At 41.1% G+C, this 24,642-nt stretch overlaps 1 protein-coding gene across 7 annotated transcripts in view; it reads left to right on the top strand.

Moving 5' to 3' along the window:
• The window catches only part of PKHD1 (PKHD1 ciliary IPT domain containing fibrocystin/polyductin), a 443,479-nt gene that overhangs the window by 125,066 nt on the left and 293,771 nt on the right, over nt 1-24,642 (top strand). For all 7 annotated transcript variants that reach the window (XM_084755074.1, XM_084755077.1, XM_084755075.1 and 4 more), the window contains 2 exons: nt 4,490-4,646; nt 23,546-23,758. In XM_084755074.1, coding sequence (XP_084611200.1) covers nt 4,490-4,646; nt 23,546-23,758 — 370 coding nt within the window. The remainder of the gene's footprint in view (nt 1-4,489; nt 4,647-23,545; nt 23,759-24,642) is intronic.

Here is a 24,642-nt window from a genome sequence, read left to right as displayed (position 1 = left end):
CATCGTCACAGAATGACTTCTGCGTTGAATGATAAATGATATATCAGATGAAAAGGCAAATACATTTAGTTTCATAACAATTAAAAAGATCTCTTTGTAAAGAAAATGTAGATAGAACTTAAACTTTACATATACTCAAATTATTGTGATTATTCAGATATTTTAAATTGCAGAGTGATTATTACAAACCCGAAGAAGAATTGGCCATTCATTTCTGTGAAACCTGTTTTTTGATGTGCTAGGCATCATGGGTACTGAGGATATAACAAAAGCTAAAAAGCTCTCATGAACCTTCTTGATAGTTTGGTAGGGCCAGGCTAGAATAGGAATACATGCACAGGGTTCTATATAGTGATAGGGATTTTGGAGAGACTAAGGGAGTGTGAAGGGTAGAGAAAATTATTGGCCATAGGGACTTGTATTTTTTGATTCCATGACTTACATGCTGTGCAAGAAGGCCTTCTGGTGAGGCATCAGAATGTGTCTCCCTTATCTTGGTGGGTCAGCTGTGACCTCAGAGAGTCCCTTGCTCCGTCTCTGCCAGCACACTAGCTCAGTTCACACACACAAATAGGCCCTTCCTTTACCTCATGCTCCATCTTGCTGATCAATGACTCCTTTTAAGATAGCTCTCTTGGAGGTGCGAGTCCATTTAAGGTGACAAGGAAGATTTGCAGACGCTGCACATTCCCTGAAGTTCACACAAGTGCTGACATGCAGTAAGAAGAAAACAAATGTGTAAGCTTCCTAGCTGAGGCATGAAACTTTTTGGCTTTTATTTTTATTTGCTTGTTTAGGTTATTCTTGTTGTTTATTGGGGGCTGGATAAAAATGTGAAGGCATGCTCTGTTCAGTACAATTTTTTTCTCTACCTTATGCTTGTAAGGAAATGATTCAGTTAATCCGCAGAATAGAAGTGACTGACTTATCTATCTCCAAGAAGAAAACTAAAGTTGAAATCTGAGCATCTTGGAAGCCATAGAGGAAAGAACTAGTTTCTGTTAGGTGAAAGTGAAGCCTCCATTGACCTATGAGTTCAATACATGACAGTGGGCATCATCTGAACCAGAGGCATCCTACCCATATCAACAGAACAGTTTCATGTGTATTGACAAAGATCCTTGTGTTAATGCTGTCAGCAGTGTTTTCTTATTGGCTCAAGGAGTGGTGGGTTAGAGAGTGAATATATTAAAAGAGGAGCCATCTCCAGTTGTCCATCGGCCATTACCCCAAGAGCATTGTATTTAGAGCAATCCTACCAACACTGTTTATTGTAAAAATGGAGAACTACAATTCTTATGGCAGCAGGGTTGCCAGGATGGGTGACATTGAAAGTTTGCCATCATGGTCATATGTTGTTCTTCTTCTCCAGGTACCCTGTTAAATAGTTAAGGCTACATTCACGTTTTTGACCTTTGAATACTTGGTCCTCATTTTATACAAAATCACGAATTGTCAGTATGAATGTTCACTATGCCTTTACTATGCTAAATAGAAATTTAGCCTCCAAGCCACTTGAGCCTTTGAAGAATTAACACTGATGTTCATTTGATATAAACTTGAAGAGAAAGAAAATCGGAGCAAGCTATAATAGTGAAAATGGAGGATCCAAATCTCCTTTGCCGGCACAAAGCTAGACAACAGGAAAACAAATGTGAACGAGTACAGACCAAACCCAATGGTTTGAGAGAATGCAGCCTTTTTGTTCAAATCCAGTGGGTTGAGAAGGTGCAGTGTTTTTGATAATTTAGGTTTGAGCACCCATTTGTTCATACATTTTATTAGGAAGGTGTGTATGTGTGTGTGTGTGTGTAAGTGTAGTATATGTATGTGCTTGTGTACGTTCTATGATGTCTTGTCAGAACGATACAGAGAAAGAATGACTAAAGTTAAAATTTGAAACATATAGTTACAGAGAAAGAGGCCAGACTTGAGGAAAGACATGGATGTCATAATGCGGTGAGCAAGGCGATATTTTAGGAAGCTCATCCCAGGAGAAAACATAGGAGCGAAAGACCTCAGGTGGGAATTGGCTTCATGTGATTGAATGCAATAGCACCTCTCTGTCCTCAGTCTCAAAATGGAAATGACAACACTTGATCTTCTCATCCTCTGGCCTAGGACTGGCTGGGACAGTTTCAGAAAGGCTTCCGGGCCAGGCTCACTCCAAGCTGGATAACAGATATCAGAGCTAATTGTAGCAATTTAAAAATGTTCTCTAATCGATGGACGACACCATGGAATTGTTTTCCTTTGATGTTCTTAAGTACCTAATTAATGTCTGGTTGATCCAGATTTTTTTTTTAACTGAGTGTCACGAGCTTTCACTTCCTTTGTAGTTCTGTGGCCAGGCTGTAGATCTCCTCGGCAGACTAATATGTAAGCTTTGTGTCGCTCAAGTGTTTATATGCCTTTGAGTCTACGCACACCATCTGCCTATCTTAATTCTATTGGGTGACCCAGACCACAGATCTGGAGCCTGAGTGTTGTTTAGGAAGAAAGGTGGATTTTTTTTTTCTTGAGATCTGTATTTTTCCATTCTGGATCTTGTCTTGATTGGCCCTACAGACTTGAAGGTAGATTGTCCTCTGAGATCACCTCAGTGACAGGGCTCTACTCTGTCTCCTGAACTTTTGCTTCGCTAGTTTGTGGTGGCACCGGGCGGGGGTTATCTGCATTTTACTAAGTGCTGAGCTGAGAAACACTGAAACATCATCTGTACAGTCAAAGGAAAGGAGGTTGTCCCAGTTGTTCTGTCTCTGGTACAGAAACCCAAGCCTTTCCAGTTCTTCTAGTGAGGACTGGATGACAGTGTGGATAACCCGGTCCACCCAGCTTTGTAGCTATGATATAGCTGTCTCAGTCTTGACAGCTTTTTACCACTTTAATCCCCCCACCCCCACTTTCCTCCTGCTTGCCTTCCTTCCCTTTTTCTGTATTGATATGAATAAAATAAAGGTTGGTGCAGGCTTGGAGTCCCAGCCTTTTTTTAGGAGACAGGGTTGGGAAAATTGTAAGTTCCAAGCCAGCCTGGGTCACTTGGTAAGACAGTTTCAAAATAAAATGTACAGACTAGGCTGTAGGTACAGCTCAATGAACACTTTCCCAGCAAATAGAAGGCTTTAGGGTCAAACCCAACTACTATAAAATTATTCAACTGGAGGGGACAAGTTAGCTTTCAGTCTTCCAGACTATGGACAGATCATAGTGATCCAGCTCTTCGGGCTTCCAACTATCTCATCCATATTCTGTTATAATACACCTTATATATTTACATTTTTTAAATTGTGGAAACCCTTCAACTTTTATTTCTCTTTTGTAGATGTAGAAAATGAAAGGCCATGCTTTACCCAGCCCCACAGCCTGATGGTGATTAGGTTAGGTCTTCATGTTGGAACTATTGACCCCTGGGGATCAGTATCCTCCTTTGGAAAGTATACTACCTCTTCTAGAAACACACTCCTGAATTATCTCTCAGAAATACTCTACGGCACAATTCTCTACATAGGTGTAATTATTAGCATTATGAATATGCACTACCTTTCTTAATGATCATTTCTCATCTGCCTCTAACCATCCATGAGAGGACTTCTTAGGTGCATATGTGGAAAGAGCTCAGACTTTCCATTAGGGTGGAGGCTTAATATGACAGTAACTGTACAGAGGCACACAGTTGCCAATTCTCTTCCTGGAAAAAAAAATCACCTTTTCTGTTCTAAGCTTTAAATGTCAGTCACTCGAGAACTGCATAAGGCATGTGCTAACGACCTAGTCGTGTGCTGAATGCCACTGTGACTTTTATGCCCCTTTTTTTCCCCAAGCATGTGGCCACAGATGAACAAGAAGGCTGAAAGTTCTGGGATGAGACCTGAAGACTGAGGGGGCAAGGGATGATTCTCCTCAGCCCTGCCCTTGGACCTCCCCTTAAACTACTGGTTTCTTATTCACTTGTCTAAAGTCAGTCTTCCTCTCACGATTTAAGTCAACTTTGTTCAACACCCAGCACTAAGCAGAGAGGAGAGGAAACAATAATGGCAAAAGAGGGCCTCACAGGAGGGTATATCTGGGCACTCTGGAAGAGGAGTGTTCCTATAAAACAGGGACTCATGGTGGCAAGGCCAGTAAAAAATGCTATCAATTACATAATGCAAAACCTCATCCAGGCTATTCATAGTGTGTGTATGTGTGTGTGTGTGTGTGTGTGTGTGTGTGTGTGTGTCCAAGATTCAATACCTGTCTGTAAAAATAAGATATGGAATCAATTATGTCCTGTTAGGTTCAAGAGAACCTGCACTGAGGAAAAAAGGACAAATTCTAGGAGCTGACCAGAATGGCATAGCTTAACCTCTCTCATACTTTTCTTCTATTTGGGTTGGTTGTCCAAGGAGAAGAGGGCGACTTATTATTTTTGTCACTGTAGCATTTAACATTTTCCATTGTTCTCTGTGCTATCCAGTTTAAGAATCAAGCAAAATCATCTCTTTTCCAGGGCAACTTGTCCTTCCAATTCTGCCGAAGGTGGTCCAGGCCTCACAGTTGGTTTCCTCAAAGAGTGCCACACGATGGCGACAATGTCACAGTGGAGACCAGTCAGCTGCTCCTGCTAGACGTGAACACCAGCTTCCTGAACTCACTGCACATTCGAGGTCTGTGGAGTTTGAACAGCAAGTAACACCGACTTCTGTTATCCTGTCTTTCATAGGTTGTGGGAGGGAGGGAGGGTCAGGTCTTGAAGAAGTTTCAACATTTGATTGACAATTTATTTTGAAGCCAAATTGAGACTTTTTTTTTTTAATGAAAAGGAAGAAATAGAGAGCTTCAAAGTAAAAGGCTATTCTTTTCAGCCCTTTCAAAACTCAGAGCTTAATTATTTTAATTTCTTTCAAAAAACAAGAAAGTTAACAGTGTTTTTCAGGAGCAGCTGCCTGGCCCAAGCTCTTTGTAGTCCCGCTTAGCCAGGGCAGCCCCCACAATATAGCAAATGCCTTGAAATTGGTTAATGCTGCTGCCTTTGAAATCCTCTGCCAAGAAAGCAATGTCTTCCTGCTTTTGCCCCGTTGTGGTTTTGACTTCTGGGTCCCATGGAAAGTCATATAAATAGGCTTCCTTAGTGCAAAACCATCCACATAGCTCTAGGGTGTAGGAAGTTGGAGAAGCCTGAGAATTCAAATTTCGACTCATCTACCATGTGGTCAGGCCAGTCATTTCACCTCTTTGTATATTTATTTCCATATCTGTTCAATGATCATCAGACACACTGCCTACTTCAGGGGGTTGATATTAAAAGTGGTCACTAAAGTGCCTTTTCTCATTGTCAAATGAAGACTGTATGTGAGACATGCTGAGTTGTAGATGCCTATAAAACTTGAGGCTAAAACACCACTATGTACTATAAATGCCTGGAACACCAGTGCATGTACGCATTCTTGTTTGAGTAAGAGTATATCCATGTAACCAAACATTTGGACCAGGGTTAGCTAAAGCACTTTGTTATCTGTTTTATAAAGACTGAATCAAGTATTTTTTTCTCATCAATTATTGTGACATTCTGCATTCTGGAAACTATTTTTATATTTCTTTGGTGCCAGGAGAGAAGTTTTCTGTCAGGTCAGTTAATTAGTGCCCTTTAAGAGTGGGAGAATGTCTGCCACATTAGGTTTTTGCCCTGTCTTTGTACTTTCTCTATGTATGTATATATGTATGAATGTTGTATGTATGCATGCATGTATGCAGTTCAGTAACTTTGGGAGGCATGAATGTATGTGGCTTAGTGGCTCTGGGGAGTATATATGTGTGTATAAATGTATGTGTGTATGTATGTGACTTAGTGGGTGTGGGGAGTATGTAGGCATATATATGTGGGTCTTAGTGGCTATGGGATGTGTGTATGTGTGTGTGTGTGTGTGTGTGTGTGTGTGTGTGTGTAAGTATGTGGCTTAGTGGCTATAGGGAATGCCAAAATGACAGTCACTGTGAATATCCTGAAGATTAGCAATGACAAAGCAAAACTAGGGACTTACAATTGCACCTCAAAGCTTGCCTGCTAAGCTTTAAACTTAGAACCCAAATTCAGCCAGAGGATGGGATACGCTGCAGCTGCTCAAGGACCTTGGCCTTTTGTGGATACCACCATTTTGGAGTAGCTTTCTGATGTAAAGTCCTGGATTTCTAAGCCTAAGATCTGAATATACCCTTGTTTTCTGGTAGTGTTTAATCGAGAAATTGTGTTAAAAGAATAATATACAAAAGAAGAGACATCAGGTGGGCATCGAAGGGTAGAAGGAAGGACCGCATGCAGCAAGTGTACAGCCTCCCCCTACAGATTCCCAGGTGCAAATGACCCACACACTTTATCTCCACTCTTGGTTTCCCACAGTCTTCTTAGATTAGACAGTCTTCCGATGTTGTGTAGAATCAATGAGCTATATTTGGAAGTGCAGACTCCAATTGTAGGGAAGAGAATGGAAGAATAAGGAGTAGGTATCGAGTGTGCATGAGTTCTTGGCGGGGAGGAGAGTTGCCTCCAGAGAAACTGAGATTTTTATCATAGAGACATGAGTTGTGCATCTAGAAATAATGAGAACAATGAAAAGACACAGATCAAGGTTTGTTCAACAGATAATTTATGAATGCTCATTAACTGGCCTGAGAATTCTCTGTGATACAAGAAGTGAAGAAAGCCATTAATACTTAATGTCAGTAACAAGCAGTGGTATCAAGGAGAAAATAACTAGGGGAATAAATGTGACAGGCTAACATTTCTCTTTCTAAAGCTGATAGGTAGGGGCAGCAATGTATATTGCCAAGTGAGTAATTGGGCTGGTCGGGATATGTGATTAGAGCTGAGTTTTGGAGAGGATTCAGAGCAAGCCGTTTTTGAGGTGTGATAATAGTGCAGGTCAGTGAAATGCTTGTTAGCAAAACGTAAGAAAGAACCCAAGTTCCATTTTCAGAACTTACATGAAAATGCCTGGTGTTATGACATGCACTTGTAACTCCAGTGCCAGGGAGACATACACAGGCAGATTCCTGGGGCTCTCTGGTCAGCCAGTTTCCCCTAACTCATGCGCTCCAGTGCATGAGGCACCCTATCTTAGTGAAGGCACATAGCATTTCTAGGAATAATAGCCACAGCTGACTTCTACATGTACCTACGTTCATCTGAACATGCCCTCGTATTCTCATACATGCATAAAGGGGATTATGCTATGTAAAATGTAACTTTTATTCACCTGATTCAATTGTTGTCTTAGAGGCTTACTGCCTCTGTCTGCTAGCCTAGGCCTAGTCCTGGAAGCTTCTAGCCTCCATACAATCTAATCTAGGCCTAGAATATTTCAGCCACTGAGACTTACTAGTGAATAAGATCTCCCTTTCTTGTTCTTTTTGAACTCTGGCTGTCTGTTCAACTCAGTTGTTCTGGCTCAAACTCCTCTCCAAGCTGACTGATTCAAACTGGCTTCTCTCACCTTCTGACTGAATTGCTCTGCTTGGCCTCAGACTAACTCTAGCAATCTGTTCTAATTTTCTGGCTCCTAATCTGGCCTCATCTGTTTTCACTTGTGTCTAGCTTGCTCTTTCTACCATGTATCTCTGTAAAATTGTCCGAGAAAAGCTGCCTCCCCTTTCTGTCTTTCTGTGCTGTTCTTTTTTTTTTTTTTAAAGTCATCTCTTTTCCCTTTCTTGTCTCATGAGAGTTGGACATAGCCTATTCTGTCAAATATTTCTCTGATTAGTTACTTTGTCTGCCTCTCAATTAGACATCATTTCCAAACATGGGCACTTCCTTCCACAAACTAACCTTTACTTTCAGTGTTAGGGATTAAATGTGGGTACTAAGAGCATGGTCTGCATTCTAGCCACATCACGCAGACCTAGAAGGTCTTTGGGTGTGATCAGAGCAGCTATGTTGCTGAGTTAAAATTCCTCTACAATGCTGTTTATTTCAAACTTGTGTTTTGATCACATGAATGATCAAAGTTAGGGGAACTCCCCCACCTCATATACTGAGATACATGTTTCTAGTGGCCAGCCTAATGACAGACATCACTGTTTGTTTCACACACTACACCCTATCCACCAGTGATTTCTGCTATCTCAAGCCTCACTTGGTTTTTCATACAACTACACTTAGAGCTATACCATTTTAGCCTTGGTCACTGTATATTTTGGCCTGAATTACTACAAATGGCCTCTAAGTTGTCCCCAGTGCTTCTAGTTTTTTGTTTGTTTGTTTGTTTCTTATTAGCAGAATTCCAATTTCATCTGTAATTGCAAGAGAGCTAAAATGCTGTGTGTTCTGGCTTCCTTTTTGTTTGGGAATAGTCTTGTGCTAGCACCTGGCCAGTGAGATCCAAGAGGAAAATTACATGGGCTATATGGGAAGTTGACAGCTAACTCAGCCATTTAATGATCATTAGGTGATTTGGTAAGGACGCGGAAGAAGGAACATGAAAGAAACTTGGGACCTTGGTGGCTCTGGAGTTGTAGTAGTATTGGTCTTACAACTTTAAAAAATTATGATATTTTATTCCTTCTTTGAGAATTTCACATATTCATGCAATGCACTTTGATCATTCAACTCCTTGCTCTAACTTCTAGATACACTACCCAAATCACAACTCCTCCCAGGGCCCTGTTCTAATAAGCCTCTGAGTCTAAGTAGACAGCGCATGTGTCCATGGGCATGGGACCAGCCAGTAGAGCACGGGTGACCTACCCGGGGATATGACCCTGAAGAAAGCTGACAGTCCCTGGCACGGCAGCCAGCGTCATTCTATACCTTCTGAGCTAGGAGTGGGGTCTCAGAAGCCCCTCCCCACTCTATGTAGAAGAAAGCCTGCTTTTGAAATAAGCCATTTGGATGAATAATAAGATTTCTTGTACAGAAACCATTGCAGTTTGACTTCTGTGCAGTATGCTAAGGTTAACCCTACCAGTGTTAGCTGTGCCTTCTGAGCATTTGTCACATCCTATTGTTGCTTCTATCTTCAAAAGCCTATTATGACTTCATGTCTCACCAAGGGTAAAACTCAAAGTCTTTACTATGTTTTAATTTTAATTTATTATAACTTATTCAGATTATATCCAGAGTGCTATCCCCTCCCTTGTATCTTCCCATTCCTACCCTCTTTCCCTCCCTCTTCTGCCCTATTCCCCTCCCCTAGACCTCTGAAAGAAGGGGACTTCCTCCCCCACCATATGGCCACAGCCTATCAGGTCTCATCCAGATAGCCTGCTTCCCCTTCCTCTGTGTGCTCACTAGTCCTCCCCACCAAGAGGAAGTGATCAAATCGGGGCCACCAGAGTTCATGTCAGAGGCATTCCCTGTGGATAATGAGCTTATCCATTGGCTAGATCTAAACAGGGGGTCTAGGTTTGCTGCATGCGTTGTACTTGGTTGGTGCAACAGTTTGAGCAGCCCCCCCCTGGTCCAGATCTGTTGGCCTTGATGGCTTCTTTGTGGAGCTCCTGAACCCTCTGGGTCCTTCCACTCCCCCATTCTTCCATACCACTCCGATTCCAGCAGCAAGTCCCAGCATGTTTGGAACCCCAGCTTCTTCCTTGGTCATATCACCCTTACTCACTCCAAATAAGCATTCTGTGAATACACCTGCCCTTAGACCTTCACCCTTAACACCCTTTCCCTGGAACATTGTGCTCGGGATTCATGTAGCTGGCGCTTCATGTTCGTATGCTCTGTGAGAAACTATTAGTGTATCACAAAGGCCTTACAGGGCATCTTTCCCCAAATTGCAATGAACACTTTGGTTATTCTCTATGTGGTTTTGGTTTTCTTTATTTATAGTTTCATTATCACGTGCCATATTTAAAATTTTATTGTTGGTACGAAGTATGTTTCTTCTCACAGAATAATCCCCATGCAAAGAAATTCACTAACTTGTTTGTTGTTTTTTAGTCAGGATTTAGAACAGAGTGGGACAAATGATAGAGGCTCAGAGGCTCTGAGGTGATTGTTGCATGAGTGGGCAAGCAAACGGTATACACTTCTGGGCAAATCAATTGCATATATTAAAATAATTCCTGACTTCTTGAATATTATCTTTCCCAGTTAGTTTATTTTCAGTCTCTTTATTTCCATGATAATACATGAATGTCCATGTATGCACACATGTATGCATGTCTGTATTAAACATATGTTTACATATACACACATACACAGACACACTCACAAATGTGTACACATATATAATTATGGGTTCACAACAGCATAAAATCCTTTACTATCATATTTTTCTGCTTCCAGAATATGCAGAGGACAATATTTAGTGGTGAAGAACTCTAGCACTCAATATGTAGCTTATATTTTACAACTCAGTTTTGATCCATAGTATATATGAAAATATCACCAAGAGTTACTAAGTCTCTGAATGTCTTTATGTCTTCTATTTTTCATAAACAGGCATAGAATCAGAAAAAGAGCTGAGTAAAACTTTCTTTCTTTCTTTCTTTCTTTTTTTCTTTCTTTCTTTTTTTTTTTTTATTCCATCTGTAGTCTGGGGTAACCGAGGAAAAACTGTCAAGCCCTGAACAGTCCATCAAAAGACTTTGGGGAGCCAAATCTGAAATGCTATGGTACATGTATCCATACTGTGCCCAGAGGCAGGGTGTCCACGCCAGCTTTGTTTTTAAGTCACTCTCTACATTAATTCTGAGAGTGTTTAACTGAACCCAGATCTCACTGATTTGGGTAAACTGGCTGGCCCGTGCCTGCCTGGATTCTCATCTTCGCCTTCTCAGTGTTGTGGGTGGCAGATGTACCCTGCCATGCTTAGATTTCTTTGTGGGTGCTGGCATTTGAACTCCTGCTTGTGTAGCAAGCACTTGACCAACTGAACTATGGCCCCCATACCCCTTCTTTTTTTTTAAATAATAACACATTTTTATTGAAAATTAAAAATAATTCCTATTACATCTCATTTTCTATCCCATCCCATGCATCCTCCCATTCCTCCCTCCCTCCCACTTTCACCCCAATCCCCCTTCTCTATGACTGTGACTGAGGGGGACCTCCTCCCCCTGAATATGGTGCTAGGGTATCAAGTCTTTTCTTGGTAGTCCGCTATCCTTCCTCCGAGTGCCATTGGGCCTCCCCAACAAAGGGACATGGCCAAATATGGGGCACCAGAGATCCTGTGAAAGTCAGTCCCCAGTCTCCACTTAGCTGTGGAGAATGTTCTGTCCCTTGGCTAGATCTGGGTAGGGGTTTGATGATGACTGCCCATTTTGTCCATGGTTGGTGCCTTAGATCAAGCAGAACCCCTGGGCTCAGATCTAGCCATCATAATGTTCTTCTTGTAGGTTTCTAGGACCCTCTGGGTCCCCCTACTTGCCTATACCCCTTCTTTTAATTATTCTTAAATTGTATTGAAATAAGCCAGATTTCTGTGATAGAGATAAAAGATTCAGATATATCTACTTTTGCTTTATTTTATTTCGGAGTGCAAGTACTTTTGCCTGCTGAGCTATTTTGCTGTCCCTCTTCAGTATTATTTTAATTCTAATTTGAAAAACATACAAATTTTCATTTATTAGCCATCGCTACTTCTCCTCAGCCCTCCATCTCCCATTTTTTATACTTTTGAGGCAGAGTTCTTAGCCAAAGCTGGGTTCTAAATTCCTATAGCTGAAGAGGGCTTTGACTTTCTTTTCCTTCTGCCTCTTGCTCCTCTTGCTGGGATTATAGGCATGCGTCCCATTGAAGTGCTGGAGATGGAAGCCTGAGTTCTCCCTTGGCTGAGCATGTGCCCAACCCCCACCTTTTTTGTTTTTAGTTATTAGGGATACTGTTAAACACAAAAGAGAATTAATCAGTTATTACTAATGAGATGGAGGTGGAAATAGGCATATTGCCTTCATTTCATTAATTATACTTTTTGTTCTTTTATGTTAAGATGCTCCATAGCTATAGGCATTTCTGAATTAAAACTTATCATTTTTATTCCAAGTAATTATGAGGAGCAATAAAAACAAAGAAGGAAAGTTGCTCTCTTTCAGAGCATTGTGCGTCCCAGGCAAGGCTCCTCTGCAGTTGAGGAAACAGTCATATTTCCTGAATGAGGCAATGAATCTCTTTCTCATCTGGTGGTCAAGCAGCTTGATGTTAAGTGGCTGAGAGACAATAATTAACTAAGAGTTAATTAGGGAAGGATAGAACGTCCTCATGATGTAAGAGCCTTTGTGTCTCTCTCTCTCACACACACAGAAAACTATGATAAATATGAGTTAGTGGATATGCTAATCTGTTTGAGTATCCAGTATGTATTATGTGTATATAAATGTGTGTGCGTATATATGTACACAGATAATGAAAGCATTCTATCTTATTCTGTAAATCCGTACAATATAAGAGATGACATTTTGTAGTTTCTTATTTCTCACGTTGCTATTTCTTTAAAGTGCTTTGACCAGAAGCTTGCTTCCGATTTCCATTGATGGTTAGTAATACACTGCTTGCCCTTAATGTGATTTTCTATTTCTTGGTCTACTGGTGTATACCACGACAGCTAAATGCTTGGCAGGCTTTCGAGCTAGAAGGAACTGAGTTAGACGCAGGCCTCACCATCCACCATCTCTGTGACCTTGGTTAAACTAAGAGCCTCTATAAGCCTTAGGATCCCTCTTCCTGGGGCAGTACCCGATTATAGTGACTTCAGAAGTCACAGCAAGAGCAAGCATTTGTGACTGGAGTGAGGTAGTGTTACTATGCACTCCCGAGGCCATAAGGGATGTTTTGAGTTAAACGAGGAAATATTTTTTAAAGCCATTAGTTTTTGACAGAGCCTGGTCCAGAATACGAACTCAATTAACATTAGTTGTTTCTTTTGGACTAACAGAGATAACAGAAGAGATGGCTGAGAATCGGACCGAAGTTAAAATTTTATTTACAGATAACAGCTGCTTCTCTATATAAAGCAAACTGGATTACTGAAAGAATTAGCTGGATAATAAAGACCTTGGATTGCTTTTGCCCCTGTTATCTTCAGGATGTACACTGAAGTGTTTTTTTGGTTTTTTCTTTCTTTCGTTCTTTCTTTTTTTTCTTTGCAAGAGAAGAAAGGAGAGGAGGCAGAAAGAGCAGCATTCTCATCTGGCTGCCTCCTTCCTCCTTCCTCCTTCCTGCTTGGACCTCATGGGTCACATGGCTTCTCTGGTGTACCTGGGGATGGGGGTTTCATTCCTTCTAAACTTGTTTTTACTTCACAGCCTTAAGGACACACAGATTTTTTTTGGATGTATTATATTCAGGGCTTGTGCTTTATAAAAATGATTATTGCTGGCATATTAGGATGAAGCATCATTTCTTTTTTAAAAAATGTAATATTTTATTAATTATTTGAGAATTGCATGTGTACACATAATGCATATTAATGAGGTTCAGTATGTATCACTCCCTACAATTCATTCCAGATTCAACTTCTTCTCCAGACCCTCTCCCTGCTGCATGCTCCTTTTGAGTCCAATTAGTGTTACCCATATGGTGTAGAGCCAATGGAGCATGGCGATCCCTAAAGAAAATGACTCCCTTTCCCCTAGCAGCCATCACCTCCAATAGCTCCTCATCTGGGGTGGGGGCTTGGGCGCCCCTCCCCCTTCCACGATGGAATCTTGACTGGCTTACTTTGTACAGATCATATGCAGGTGACCACCACTGCTGTGGGTGTAGGAGGGCAGTGCCATTTCTCGATCCACTGTAGAGCCCGTTGTCCAATGTCTTCACCTGTGGAAAGGTTTCGAGGATTTTTAGAGTGCAACATCAAGCTGTGAACTCAGCATGCCTTTTTACCCCAGATGTGTTGGTTAGCTTTTTGTAGTACCTGAAAGAAGAACATAAGTGGAGGAATACTTTTGATTCATGGTTTGAAGTATTTGTCTATTGTGCTAAGGGGGAGCTAACAGAGCAACTCACATCAGGGCCAAGAGGCAGAGAAAGGAGAAGAGGGCATCGCATAGTCTCCAATGTATTCCTCTAGTGACCTAGGGCCTCCTACAAGGTCTTACTTTCTATGTCTTACCACCTGTATGTGAATACATCAAGGGACTAGCCCATTCCTCAGGTCAGAGTTGTCAGTATCTAATTGTGTCAGTAATGATCACACACACACACACACACACACACACACACACACACACACACACACCTTGAAATCTACTTTATTAATCACAGCTCAATTAAGTTGACAGTCAAGAATAAGCTTCTCTCCAGGGATTGTAGCCTTCTTTGCTCCTTTCTGACACTGACCTAGCCTCAAAATCAGTTGGTGCTTCAGGCCCACATCACAAGGGAGTGATCTGGACACACTGCCAAGATAGCTTCCATGACAGCATGGAGTTTTTCTCATATTGAAACATTCTGTAATGTTTCCTTTTGAAATAGGATGGCTTGGTCACCACAAGATGTTCTGAAGCCAGCCACATTTGTTCCAAGGTGGCAAACTTAAAATAACTTACCTATAAATTGCCTGCGAAAGAAGAGGGAATTACTCCCTTTCTTGGTCAAAACATGGCTACCCTTGCTGCAGAGGATGGGTAAAGATAAGTTGACTCACCAGTGTTGGGACTGTGTGCGTTTGGGTAAGTGTGCTTACCCCTGCATAATGACAGCTCTCTCACACTGGTAGAGAGAAAAGTGGCTTGTCGTATGTTTCTGCCTGAGGATGAGAGCAATGAAGGACAGGGAGATTGTAATGCCTACCCTCGCCAGCAGGTATTATAAAAGGTCCTAAGAAGAAGCTTGATGATGCATGCACCAGAAAGTACTAATGAGCAGTTGTGAACACTGCCTGTAACTTCCTTTACAGCAGATGTCTTAGCCTATCAGCCTTTTCCTGGTGATGGTTTATGTAACTCTGTAAGGCTAACTGGACCACTGACAGAATTTATAATCGACTTAGAACTTGATTCAATTTGTATTTGTGTACATGCATGCGTGTTGCAGTGTATGCTTATGCATGTGTATGTGGAAGTATGTGTGTGTGTGTGTGTGTGTGTGTGTGTGTGTGTGTGTGTGTGTGTGTACATAAATGCGTGCTTGCATGCATAGCATGGGGCTGTCAGGTGTTGATCCTTGACTGCCATCTTGTTTGAAACTGAGTGCTTTATGGTTTGATGCTGAATATGCTAAGTTACCTGGTCCACAGTGTTCTAGGGATTCTCTTGGCTCTGTTTCTTATTTCACTTTAAGGACACTGGGCTGAGGATGGGCACTGCCATGTCTGGATTTATGTGGGTTCTGGGAATCTGACCTTAGGTTTGAATGCATGTACAGTGATTATTTTCCCTACTGATGTATCTTCCCAGCCACAACTGTTTACAAGTATGACATCAGATGTTTTTTCTTCCTTTGCTTGTTGTGGAAGATTATAAAGATCTAGGCTATAAGCTAAGTATAGGAAGAGCCAGAACTGCTATTGTCCATCCTGACTGAAAACACCCATAGACTTCTGGGAAAGTATTAGATGACCAAATAGATGTTGAGTGAACTAATAACTGAGTTTCTTACTTGAAGAGAAAGGTTAATGCTAGCTGTGAATTTTTGATAGCCAACGTCCTTCCTGGTACCCTCACATGTTACTGGATTCATCCAGACAGTGACCAATTTCATTTGCTATTTGTGTCTCAGGAGATCAGAGACAAAGGCTTTTTTATGTGAGGGACACTTGCTTCTAAAGCCCGTTATTTTTTCCAATCAGACAATGGCTTATATTATTTACTTCCAGAGCACCGTCCCAGACACACTTGATTAGCCATAAATGAAAGATAATCCGTTGCTGTGAGAAAGGACATGCTTTCAATAGATAGGCAGACAGACAGATAGATGCTTAACAATTTACAGTTTATGTCTTGACAACTTGGATATTATAATATGAAAAATGCCACTGAAAAGGGCCAGTCTATTCCTAGCACAGTATTTTCAGTAATGAAAGATAAATGTCTCAAAGTTCCTTACTTAAAACCCTTCATTGGCTTTCCATTAGCCCTTCAGTTCAAATCCAAACTTAATATGGCTTACAAGGTCCTTCAGGACTTGGCCTCTCCTTACCTTTCTGTGTCATTTGTTGATTAATGATCCCTAGATCCTATTCATCCCAGATAGGAAGGGAGCTAGAAGTTTGGGCTCCTTATGTAACCAGGACTCTTGGGCAGATGAAACTATGAGACTAAATATTTTTTTTGCCATTGTTTCTTATGCACTGTGTAATATTCACAGGTTCAGATAAATGCAGAAGTTCTCATAGTTTCAAAATTATTATATAGAAAACTTATCCCTGATTTCCAAAACAGCAATGCTTATAGCTGAATCACAGAATTATCTTGGGAAGACATTTAAAGAACAGCTTGCTTAGAGAAATGTAGTCACTTGCAGGGTGGACAGAAATGTGATAGGGTGAGTGCTTAAGGAATGCTAATAGGGAAATGGAAGAAGGCTGAATACATTTGGCAGGTAGGGAGGCTTCTCACAGGGAGGGGCAGAATTTTGGGGCAAAGACAGGTTTTATTTTTGTCTTTGTTTCCTTTTGAAGTAATTTTCCTTGTGAGGACTTCGGCTGCTTAGGAATCCATGGAGTAACTGAGAGCCTTGAGCACTTAGTCGTGAGAGGGGAATGAGGTATATGACGGTTTCCTGTGGCTCTAAACGGAATCAAGGTTTAGTTAACTAATTATTGACAGTTTCTGGGATTACAAGCATTTATTTATATCTGCATTTCAGCTCCTTTAAAGATTTACATATAGTTCCGCAAATATGTTTACACTTACAATTATTATAGAGTTGATTCAGGAAGAAGGTTATCTGGTTGAGTTTTCTATCTTGTAGAACATGTAAAAGTCTAAGTGAATTATAGCCTTTACCTCCTTTCTCAGCTGTCTGTGAAACAGGCCAGTTCACTACATTAGGGTGTTTTCATTTACCTGGAGCAGTTCAACTCCACTGTAGTTCCTGGAGGTAGACACTGCATGATTTTACATTTTATTTCAACACCTTGGAGAAGGACTAGGAAATAAAACAATAAATATTTATTGGATGAGAAAGGGAATTGATCTATAGTTCCAAGTTTGTATTTACTTTCCAGCTTGTTTTAGATGAAAGGATGAATGACGAGATTGTGGACATCTAAAACCATCCCATAACTTACTGGAACCACAAGGAACACCTGCAGTTGTTAGTATCTGGTGTCCAGCCCACTGCATCTAGGTATAGAGTGACACCTTCCCCCATCTATAAGTTAAGATAGCTGCACAGGCAGCTCTGACATGAATAGGTTTGAGAATGAGCCTAGCACAATAAAGGGAGCACCATCAAGTTGTCAGCACTACAAGGCAACTAGCACAGTGCCACTGTTCTTTTCCCAATGGCCATTTGACTTGTACCAAGAGCAGTAGAAGCTATACTGGGCACATTGAATGGGCTTCTCCTGAGCACAGCATCTTAAGTTGGCTGCAGTTCTTTATCCTGTCGGGGAAATCTAAACTGATGAAGACTGTTTCTTCCAGCTGCTATTGTTTGTGGCTGTGAGTCAATGATTTTATTTCAGATACGTTTCCCCCCTCTGTGGTAGTCGGAGTCACTGCAACACAAGGCTAATTAAGGAATTGGTATGTGGTATCCATTCCTGGGAGGTGTATAATTCTCTTCCTGCATCCCAAGAACATGTTTTTTGCAAACACTTTCAGTTCATATTTTCTTTTTTTAATCAGGCAGAGACATTACAATTAAAATACCGTTAAAGTGATTCTGGCAAGTATTGCAATAAGCATGTTTTTTAATTAAAGGAAGAACGGGGCGGGGTGGGATGTGTAAGCAGCATCAGCTAAAGGGGATATTTTCAGCTGATATCTGTTTTAATTGAAAGGAAAAAGAAACAGGGAAGAGCAGCAGTGGCCCTTGCTTGCTTGCTGGTGTGCAAGTGGCTTCATCCCAGGGCGCTAAGCTTAGGTGCTCTGTGCTTGATTAATTAGTAGCCAGCCAGAGAGTCCGTTCCCTTTGCCCCTGATCCTTAAAGCCTGATTTATGCCTCACATCCTCCATGAATATGTGAGGACTCGGGCTTCTATTTCCTGAGCTGCTAGTGGATAGGATTATGGAGCGTGGACTGAGCTCTCCGGGGCTCTCGTTTGCCAGCCAAATTGATTTTCCGCCTCTCTGGCCGGGGACAAGCCCACCTCGAAGGCTTCCCAGGCTCTGCTCCAGTAGATCAGGCACAAGTCTAATCTGGATCTTGCCAACAAAGGAAACGGTGTGGCGTGCACCCCATCACAATGCAGGCTTCAGGCTGTGCCTGCCTTGCCTAAATGCTGCTCCCCTCTGCTCTTCCTCACCTCCTCGTGGCTCCCACTCTGCAAGAAGCACCACGCAGCAGCGGAGTGTAGCTTCATCCGCCACTGCTGCCCACATCACAGCAGTACTCCCTTCTCAGGGCTGAATAGATCATCTGCGCATCCTGAATGTACAGTCACCTGTTATTCTCTAGGAGTGCTAACCCACAGGCTCCCCTGACTAGTCATTTGACTAATTAACAGTTGAAAAGTTGACATATTGGCTGCCCAATTATTTAAGGGAAAAAAAATCTGAATGAGCATTAGTCATTTTAAGTAAATTAATCGGATAGTTGGCCTCCCCTGATCCAGGTAGATTAAAGGTTGAGTAGACAGATGATCTAGTTTGGTGATAAAAAAAAATCATCTAATTAACTGGGGACCTTACATCCTTTTTTGAGCCTTGCATCCATCTCAGTCTCACTGTGCCTCTCTCTGCTGTCGGAATTGAGTTTATTGTTCATTTCCTTTCTCCCTAATACTCACCTTCTCTCCAAAAATGCTACAACTCTGAACTTTGACCCCTCTAATGCTCCTACATACGGTATGACGTGGCTGGCGTCGTCCGTCCTTCCCAGCTCCTAAAGCCTTCCCCAGAGCCTATGAATTGGCAACCTTCTGTTTATTGTAGTCTACTTAATTCTTACTGTGCTAGGCTTCACACGTGGGCAGTTGCTATTCAGACCCTTCTCCCTTTTTCATCCTCATTTGTTTTTATTCTTCTTATCCTCCTTGGGAGACTCATTTACTCCCGTGGCTTAAAGCTGTATTTATTCAACAATACTTCCTATTGTCCACAGCCCAGGCACTGTTGTAGGCACAGGGACTACGGCGGTGCAGGAAGCCAGACAAAAATCTTCCTCTTACAGAGTTTACTCTTATAAGAAGAAAAACAAATAAGCAGGTGAATTGTGTTTTAATTATATTTCTTACTCCCACTGAGCAAAATGCAGTGGTGGGTTGGCAGGGAACCCATACTGAGGAAAGGGTGGCTAGGGGACTTTGCATACACCAAGGATAAATGATGCAAGATGAGAGGAGGAGGAAAGACGGTCAGTACCACACAGGAGCATTGGGTCAAGAAGGCAGTAGAGGGAGATAGAACCAGAGAAGACCAAGTCTGAAAGGTTTTGTAAGCTTTGTCTTTGAGAGCAGTGGGGACAACTGCAGATGCGCAGCAAAGAGGTGGGTCACATGGTTTCCATGAAAACAAGAACAAGAACAACAGCAGCAGCAACAACAACAACAACAACAACAACAACAGCCTCTTCCAAAAATCCAGGACTGAGATGAAAATGACTTAGATGCTAAGAGTGTATATTCAGGTGGTGAGAAGTAGTTGGGGCAGGAAGGCAACTTGAAGATAGGGTACATAAAAGTTCCTGAGGGACTGCTTGTGGGGTAAGAATGAAAGTTGGGAGACTTCAAAACTGGAGAGGGTTAACCAGATCTCTGAGATAAGAGGTTTGGAATTCTTGGATGGAAAAGATGATTGGACATCCAAGTAGAGACATCAGATAGGAAGTTGGCTTATAAATTGAGTTGAGGGTTCAGATTGGGTTTGGAGATAAAAGTCTGTGCGTTATCAACAGCTACTCACACTGATTTTTAACCCTTGAGAAAAGATGAGACAATGAAGATGATATATTCTGGCCACTGATAAGAAAAGTGGCCAGAGGCTGGGTCCTGGGAGGCATGAAGTGTCCTTGGTTGGGATAATCAGAGAGATCATCTCCCTAGGAAAGGCTGCCTAGGAATGGGAGGAAGCTGAGGTAGTGGTGCATGCCTTTAAGCTTGGCACTGGGGAGGCAGATGCAGGCAGATCTCAGTGTGTTTGAGGCCAGCCTGGTCTATATAGTGAGTTCCAGGACAGCCAGAGCTACATAGTGAGACCTTGTTTCAAAAAAGAAAGAAAAAACAGGGAGGAAGGAAGGAAGGAAGGAAGGAAAAAGGAAGAAAACCAGGGTCATACAGTACTGGGCAGGTGGGTTGAAGGGGTTGATGAGAAAGTGAGTAACCAGATACAGTAAAGGTTGAGGTCAATATGAATAAAATTTTGTGACCTTGACCGAAACAGTTATGGTAGAGAGGTAGGGCAAAGGCCCAGCTAGGAGTGTGGATTACAAAAGAGAAAGGAATGAAAATAGGGAAAGCCAAGGTCTCCCAAAGATTATTGGTAATAGTAAGAGTAAGTTATTTTTTATAAGGAAGTTGTCTTGAAAACTATGAATCTGTTTTCTTTATAAAATACAACAAACTATTTTGTGGTCATTACAGATGATGAATAATTGTACAGTTAGCCAAAAGTATGTTTTCATGTTTTTATTCAGACGTTAGTTAGCTGCTGAAAGTCTCTTTTACTTCCCTTTCAAGGAAATAAGAGACGTTTGATGGAAATGAGTGATTACATGTAAAAGATGTGTTCGTTTATGTATTTTAGAGGAGGAAGCAACTGTAATGATGGTTGATTGATTTTTATAAAATTACCCAAGGCCACTTGGGAAGATACAGTCAGCTTTCATGTAAGTCATAACAGGGAATTTCAGAGTCACATGGAAAGGCCTATTTCAGGCCTGCTCTTTACTGTAGCTTTAAGAAATGGAGCCAGACTCTACACAGTGGAATAATAATGTCTTCCTACTGCCCTCCCATGTTCAAGACACCCCCCTATGAAGCAGCTCACTCTAGACTGCTTTTAATTCAACTCTGCGAGGATGGAGATTCTGAGGCCTTTACACAGACCTCAAGGAAAATCACTTTAGGTTCTTTCTACAGCAAGGCTTCCACTTTGGGTACCACAGGATTATTTTATATGCAAAGAACTGAGTTCCTCAGCAAACTTCCTCCATTGTGTACCTTTCTGCACTTTGCTACAGATGGAGCAACGGGATGCTTTTGTAGCAAGGTTTATGTGTTCATATTCATCAGTTCAGCCTGTTTCAGCAGCAGTCTCAACACAAATTATTTGTTCTCTTTGGAATGGATTCTTCTCTCTTCATTACTATCCTTACTAGGTCCTGTCAGTAAACAATGTTTTAAAACTTCTACCAATTTGTTTCAATGTATTTAAAATTTTGCTTAATGGTATAAGGGTCAGAGTCCAGGTTTATGTATATAGCCACTGATCTTATCCTTTTTGGAAGGAAGGAAGGCATATCTCCATTAACAAAATGAAAATAAACTATATAGAAAGAAGTCATAGGCAAACTTACTTAGCTTGACGTGCTTTCCCTTAAACGTAGCCATGAAAACAACCTTACTTAATGAAGAGGTTGCCGGGATATGTTTGTGGAAAGAAGTAAAACATTGGAGTTTTTGTCAAGAGTCTCTGGGTTCTAATACTGAGTTTTTCTTTTTCTTCATTATAAGAAATGTGAACTTCTCTAAGCCCATTTTCTGCTATGTGAAATACAGAAAAGGGTGTTTACTTCAGAAGCTAATTTTCGGAGGTTATTTTAAATAAAATATCCAATGAGTTTGGTCCGTGGCAAGTATTTAGTAAATATCTGCTCCTTTAAAAAATCCTTTGCTTTTTGTGTAAGTATGTTGTGTCACATACATTTTTGCTATAAAATAAATGGGAGAAAACAACAAACCTAACCCAAAATGTAATCAAAGCCTAAAATGATCTCTGCAGTCTTATTTGAAGGGTGATTCTAAATGTACTACAGCACCCAGTTGATCTCAGAATGACCCAGGACCCATGTCATTATTAATATCAAATGAGCACCCAAGTGATTTCCTTTTAAGAATGATCATTAAAAATTGTCATCTATTCATCACTACATAAAACAATGGGCTTCCTTGAGGCACTTTTACAGATACATCTGATATTTAATGGCTGCAGGGGGAACAAAAGTCAGTTTTCTTTAGTGATGTGACTTCACCCCCCAGTAGATCAACCATGTTCCAGTGATGGGCCCCATATAGGCAGGATTATATGGTCAGTATAAACTTAACTCATTGAGTTATTAAAAACATAAAGGAGGACACAAATTTGGGAAAGAGGGTAGGTAAGTATAAGGGGTGGGTCTTTGGCAGAATTATAGGGAGAAAGGGGCTGAATATAGAATATTTGCATACATATGTGAAATTCTCAAAGAAGTAATAAAATATTTCTAGAGCAGAAAAATGTTGTAAACAATAACAATAAAAACATCTCTGGCCATCTAGTATCTTTGCAATAAGCTTACATCAAGGAGGTTGTACAGCTCATTCTGGTTAGGCGTTTATCTGAGATACTTTAATTACCATAAAGTTATAACTGATGCTGACATTATTGATATATTATGTGAAACATAGACCAACTAGATAGCAAGAAGAAAATAATTTTCCTTAAAACGACTTAATTACTTACTCTTACAATAATGTTACTGTAATCTTATTTTCATATGTTATACAAATGGAGATATCTGAACAGATTGATGTTAAGTTAGTTAAGTTTTCTTTTTTTCATTCTAATGACAGAAAGAAACTTTTCTCTAGAGAGCAAATTGTTTGGAAGCTTTTGGATAGGTTCCTAATCAAGGGAAGTCAGAAACAAGGCAGAGAGTGAAGGCTTTGGAGCCGAGCATGTGGGCTGAGGCGCTGGAACTCTCTTCAGGGATTTTAGAATGCCTCCACTGGAATGAATGGGATCTAATTATGTCCCAACCTCCTCTCCCCCAGTTTGTAACCTAGGGTGTGGGATGACAGGAAGTCTTGAGTGACAGGCTTGCCGTTTCCATCCCTTGAGGAAAAGCTCTTAATTTAAGGTTGGTTGATGAAAGCAAGTATGGAGGACACTGACTAGCTAGAATTCCACAAAACCCACAATGGTAGTCCCATTGCTTTCTTTTATTGTAATTCTTTTGCTTCTAGCACATTTTCTTCTATCCTTAGCTCTTATGTGTGTGGTTTGTGGGCAACCTCACCATTTACTTAGCCTACTGTAAATTGCTGGATATTTGGATTGTTGCAGAAAAACTTCATTATCAAAGCTACAGTTGGAAAATAGTAATATCTTATGAAAACTGGCTTAAAGATATAATGTTTTTATCCATGGATGTCTGATCTACATTATAGTGCTTCTGGAGCAGAGTGTCAATAAATACTAAGTACAACGTCTGTAAGAGGTATATAAACCAAAGCAATTTCATCACACTGGAACTGCCCAAACAGGGTGAGCCTCATTCTCCTGGAGATTGACAGCTTGCTTTTTGTTTGTCAGGTGGCAAGCTGATTTTCATGGAGCCAGGACCCATTGAGCTCAGAGCCCACTCCATCCTTATTACAGATGGTGGAGAACTCCATATCGGATCTGAAGACAAGCCTTTCCAAGGCAAAGCTCAGATCAAACTCTATGGAAGTTACCACTCTACTCCTTTCTATCCCTATGGAGTCAAGTTCTTGGCTGTGAGGAATGGAACTCTTTCCCTGCATGGTAAGTAGGTAACTCCAAAAGAACCAAAACATATTTTTAAAAACCCAAAAGACCTCAAAACCTTGAGCTGAGTGTGTTGGCGCATGCATGTAATCCCATCACCCAGGGAGGCAGAGGCAAGTGGATCTCTGTGAGTTCAAAGCCAGCCTAGTCTACAAAGCAAGTACAGGACTGCCAAGGGTAAGAAAGCCTGTCTAGAAAAACCAACCAACCAACCAACCAACCAAACAAACAAACAAACAGCAAAACCAAAAACCTGAACTGGGTCTGCTTCTAGCAAATATATGGACAACAAACACTGATAAATTATTTTACCAATCTAGTAATTAGTTGCCGAGGCTGCCAGTCAATTATTTCACAACACATATTTTTATAAAAAAATTAACAAATCTAAGTCTGGATAGCTCAATTAAAATGACATATCTAATTATTATTACTTTTTTGTCTTTTTAAAAATTATTTATTTTTGTGTGCATATTGATATTTCGCTTCAATGTATGACTGCATGCAGGTGTCAGATCTCCTGGAACTGGAATCACCCACAATTGTGAGCTGTTATGTGGGTTCTGGGAATTGAGTCCAAATCCTTTGGAAGAGCATCCAGTGCTCTTAACCGATAAGCCACCTTTCCAGCCCACATGTGATTATTATTATCTGTGGCAGACTGTGCTATGGTTCCTGTAAGGGGTTTGGATGCCTTTGCTCACCTTCAGATTGCTTTCGGTGCCTCGCTGGGTGTGAACTATATTTCCTGTCCCACCGAGGGTGAGCTTAGCCACAGATATCCTTTGGATTGCTGAATGTGAGCAAAAATAACATACTTCATGGGCAAGTAGAGGTTTTAAGTGCTGTGATTCCTTATCCATTGGGTACCTGTCTTTCAT

This window comes from Acomys minous (genome assembly GCF_964271855.1).
Source record: "Acomys minous genome assembly, chromosome: 13".
Lineage (NCBI taxonomy): Eukaryota > Metazoa > Chordata > Mammalia > Rodentia > Muridae > Acomys > Acomys minous.
This window is presented reverse-complemented; position numbering and strand designations above follow the sequence as displayed.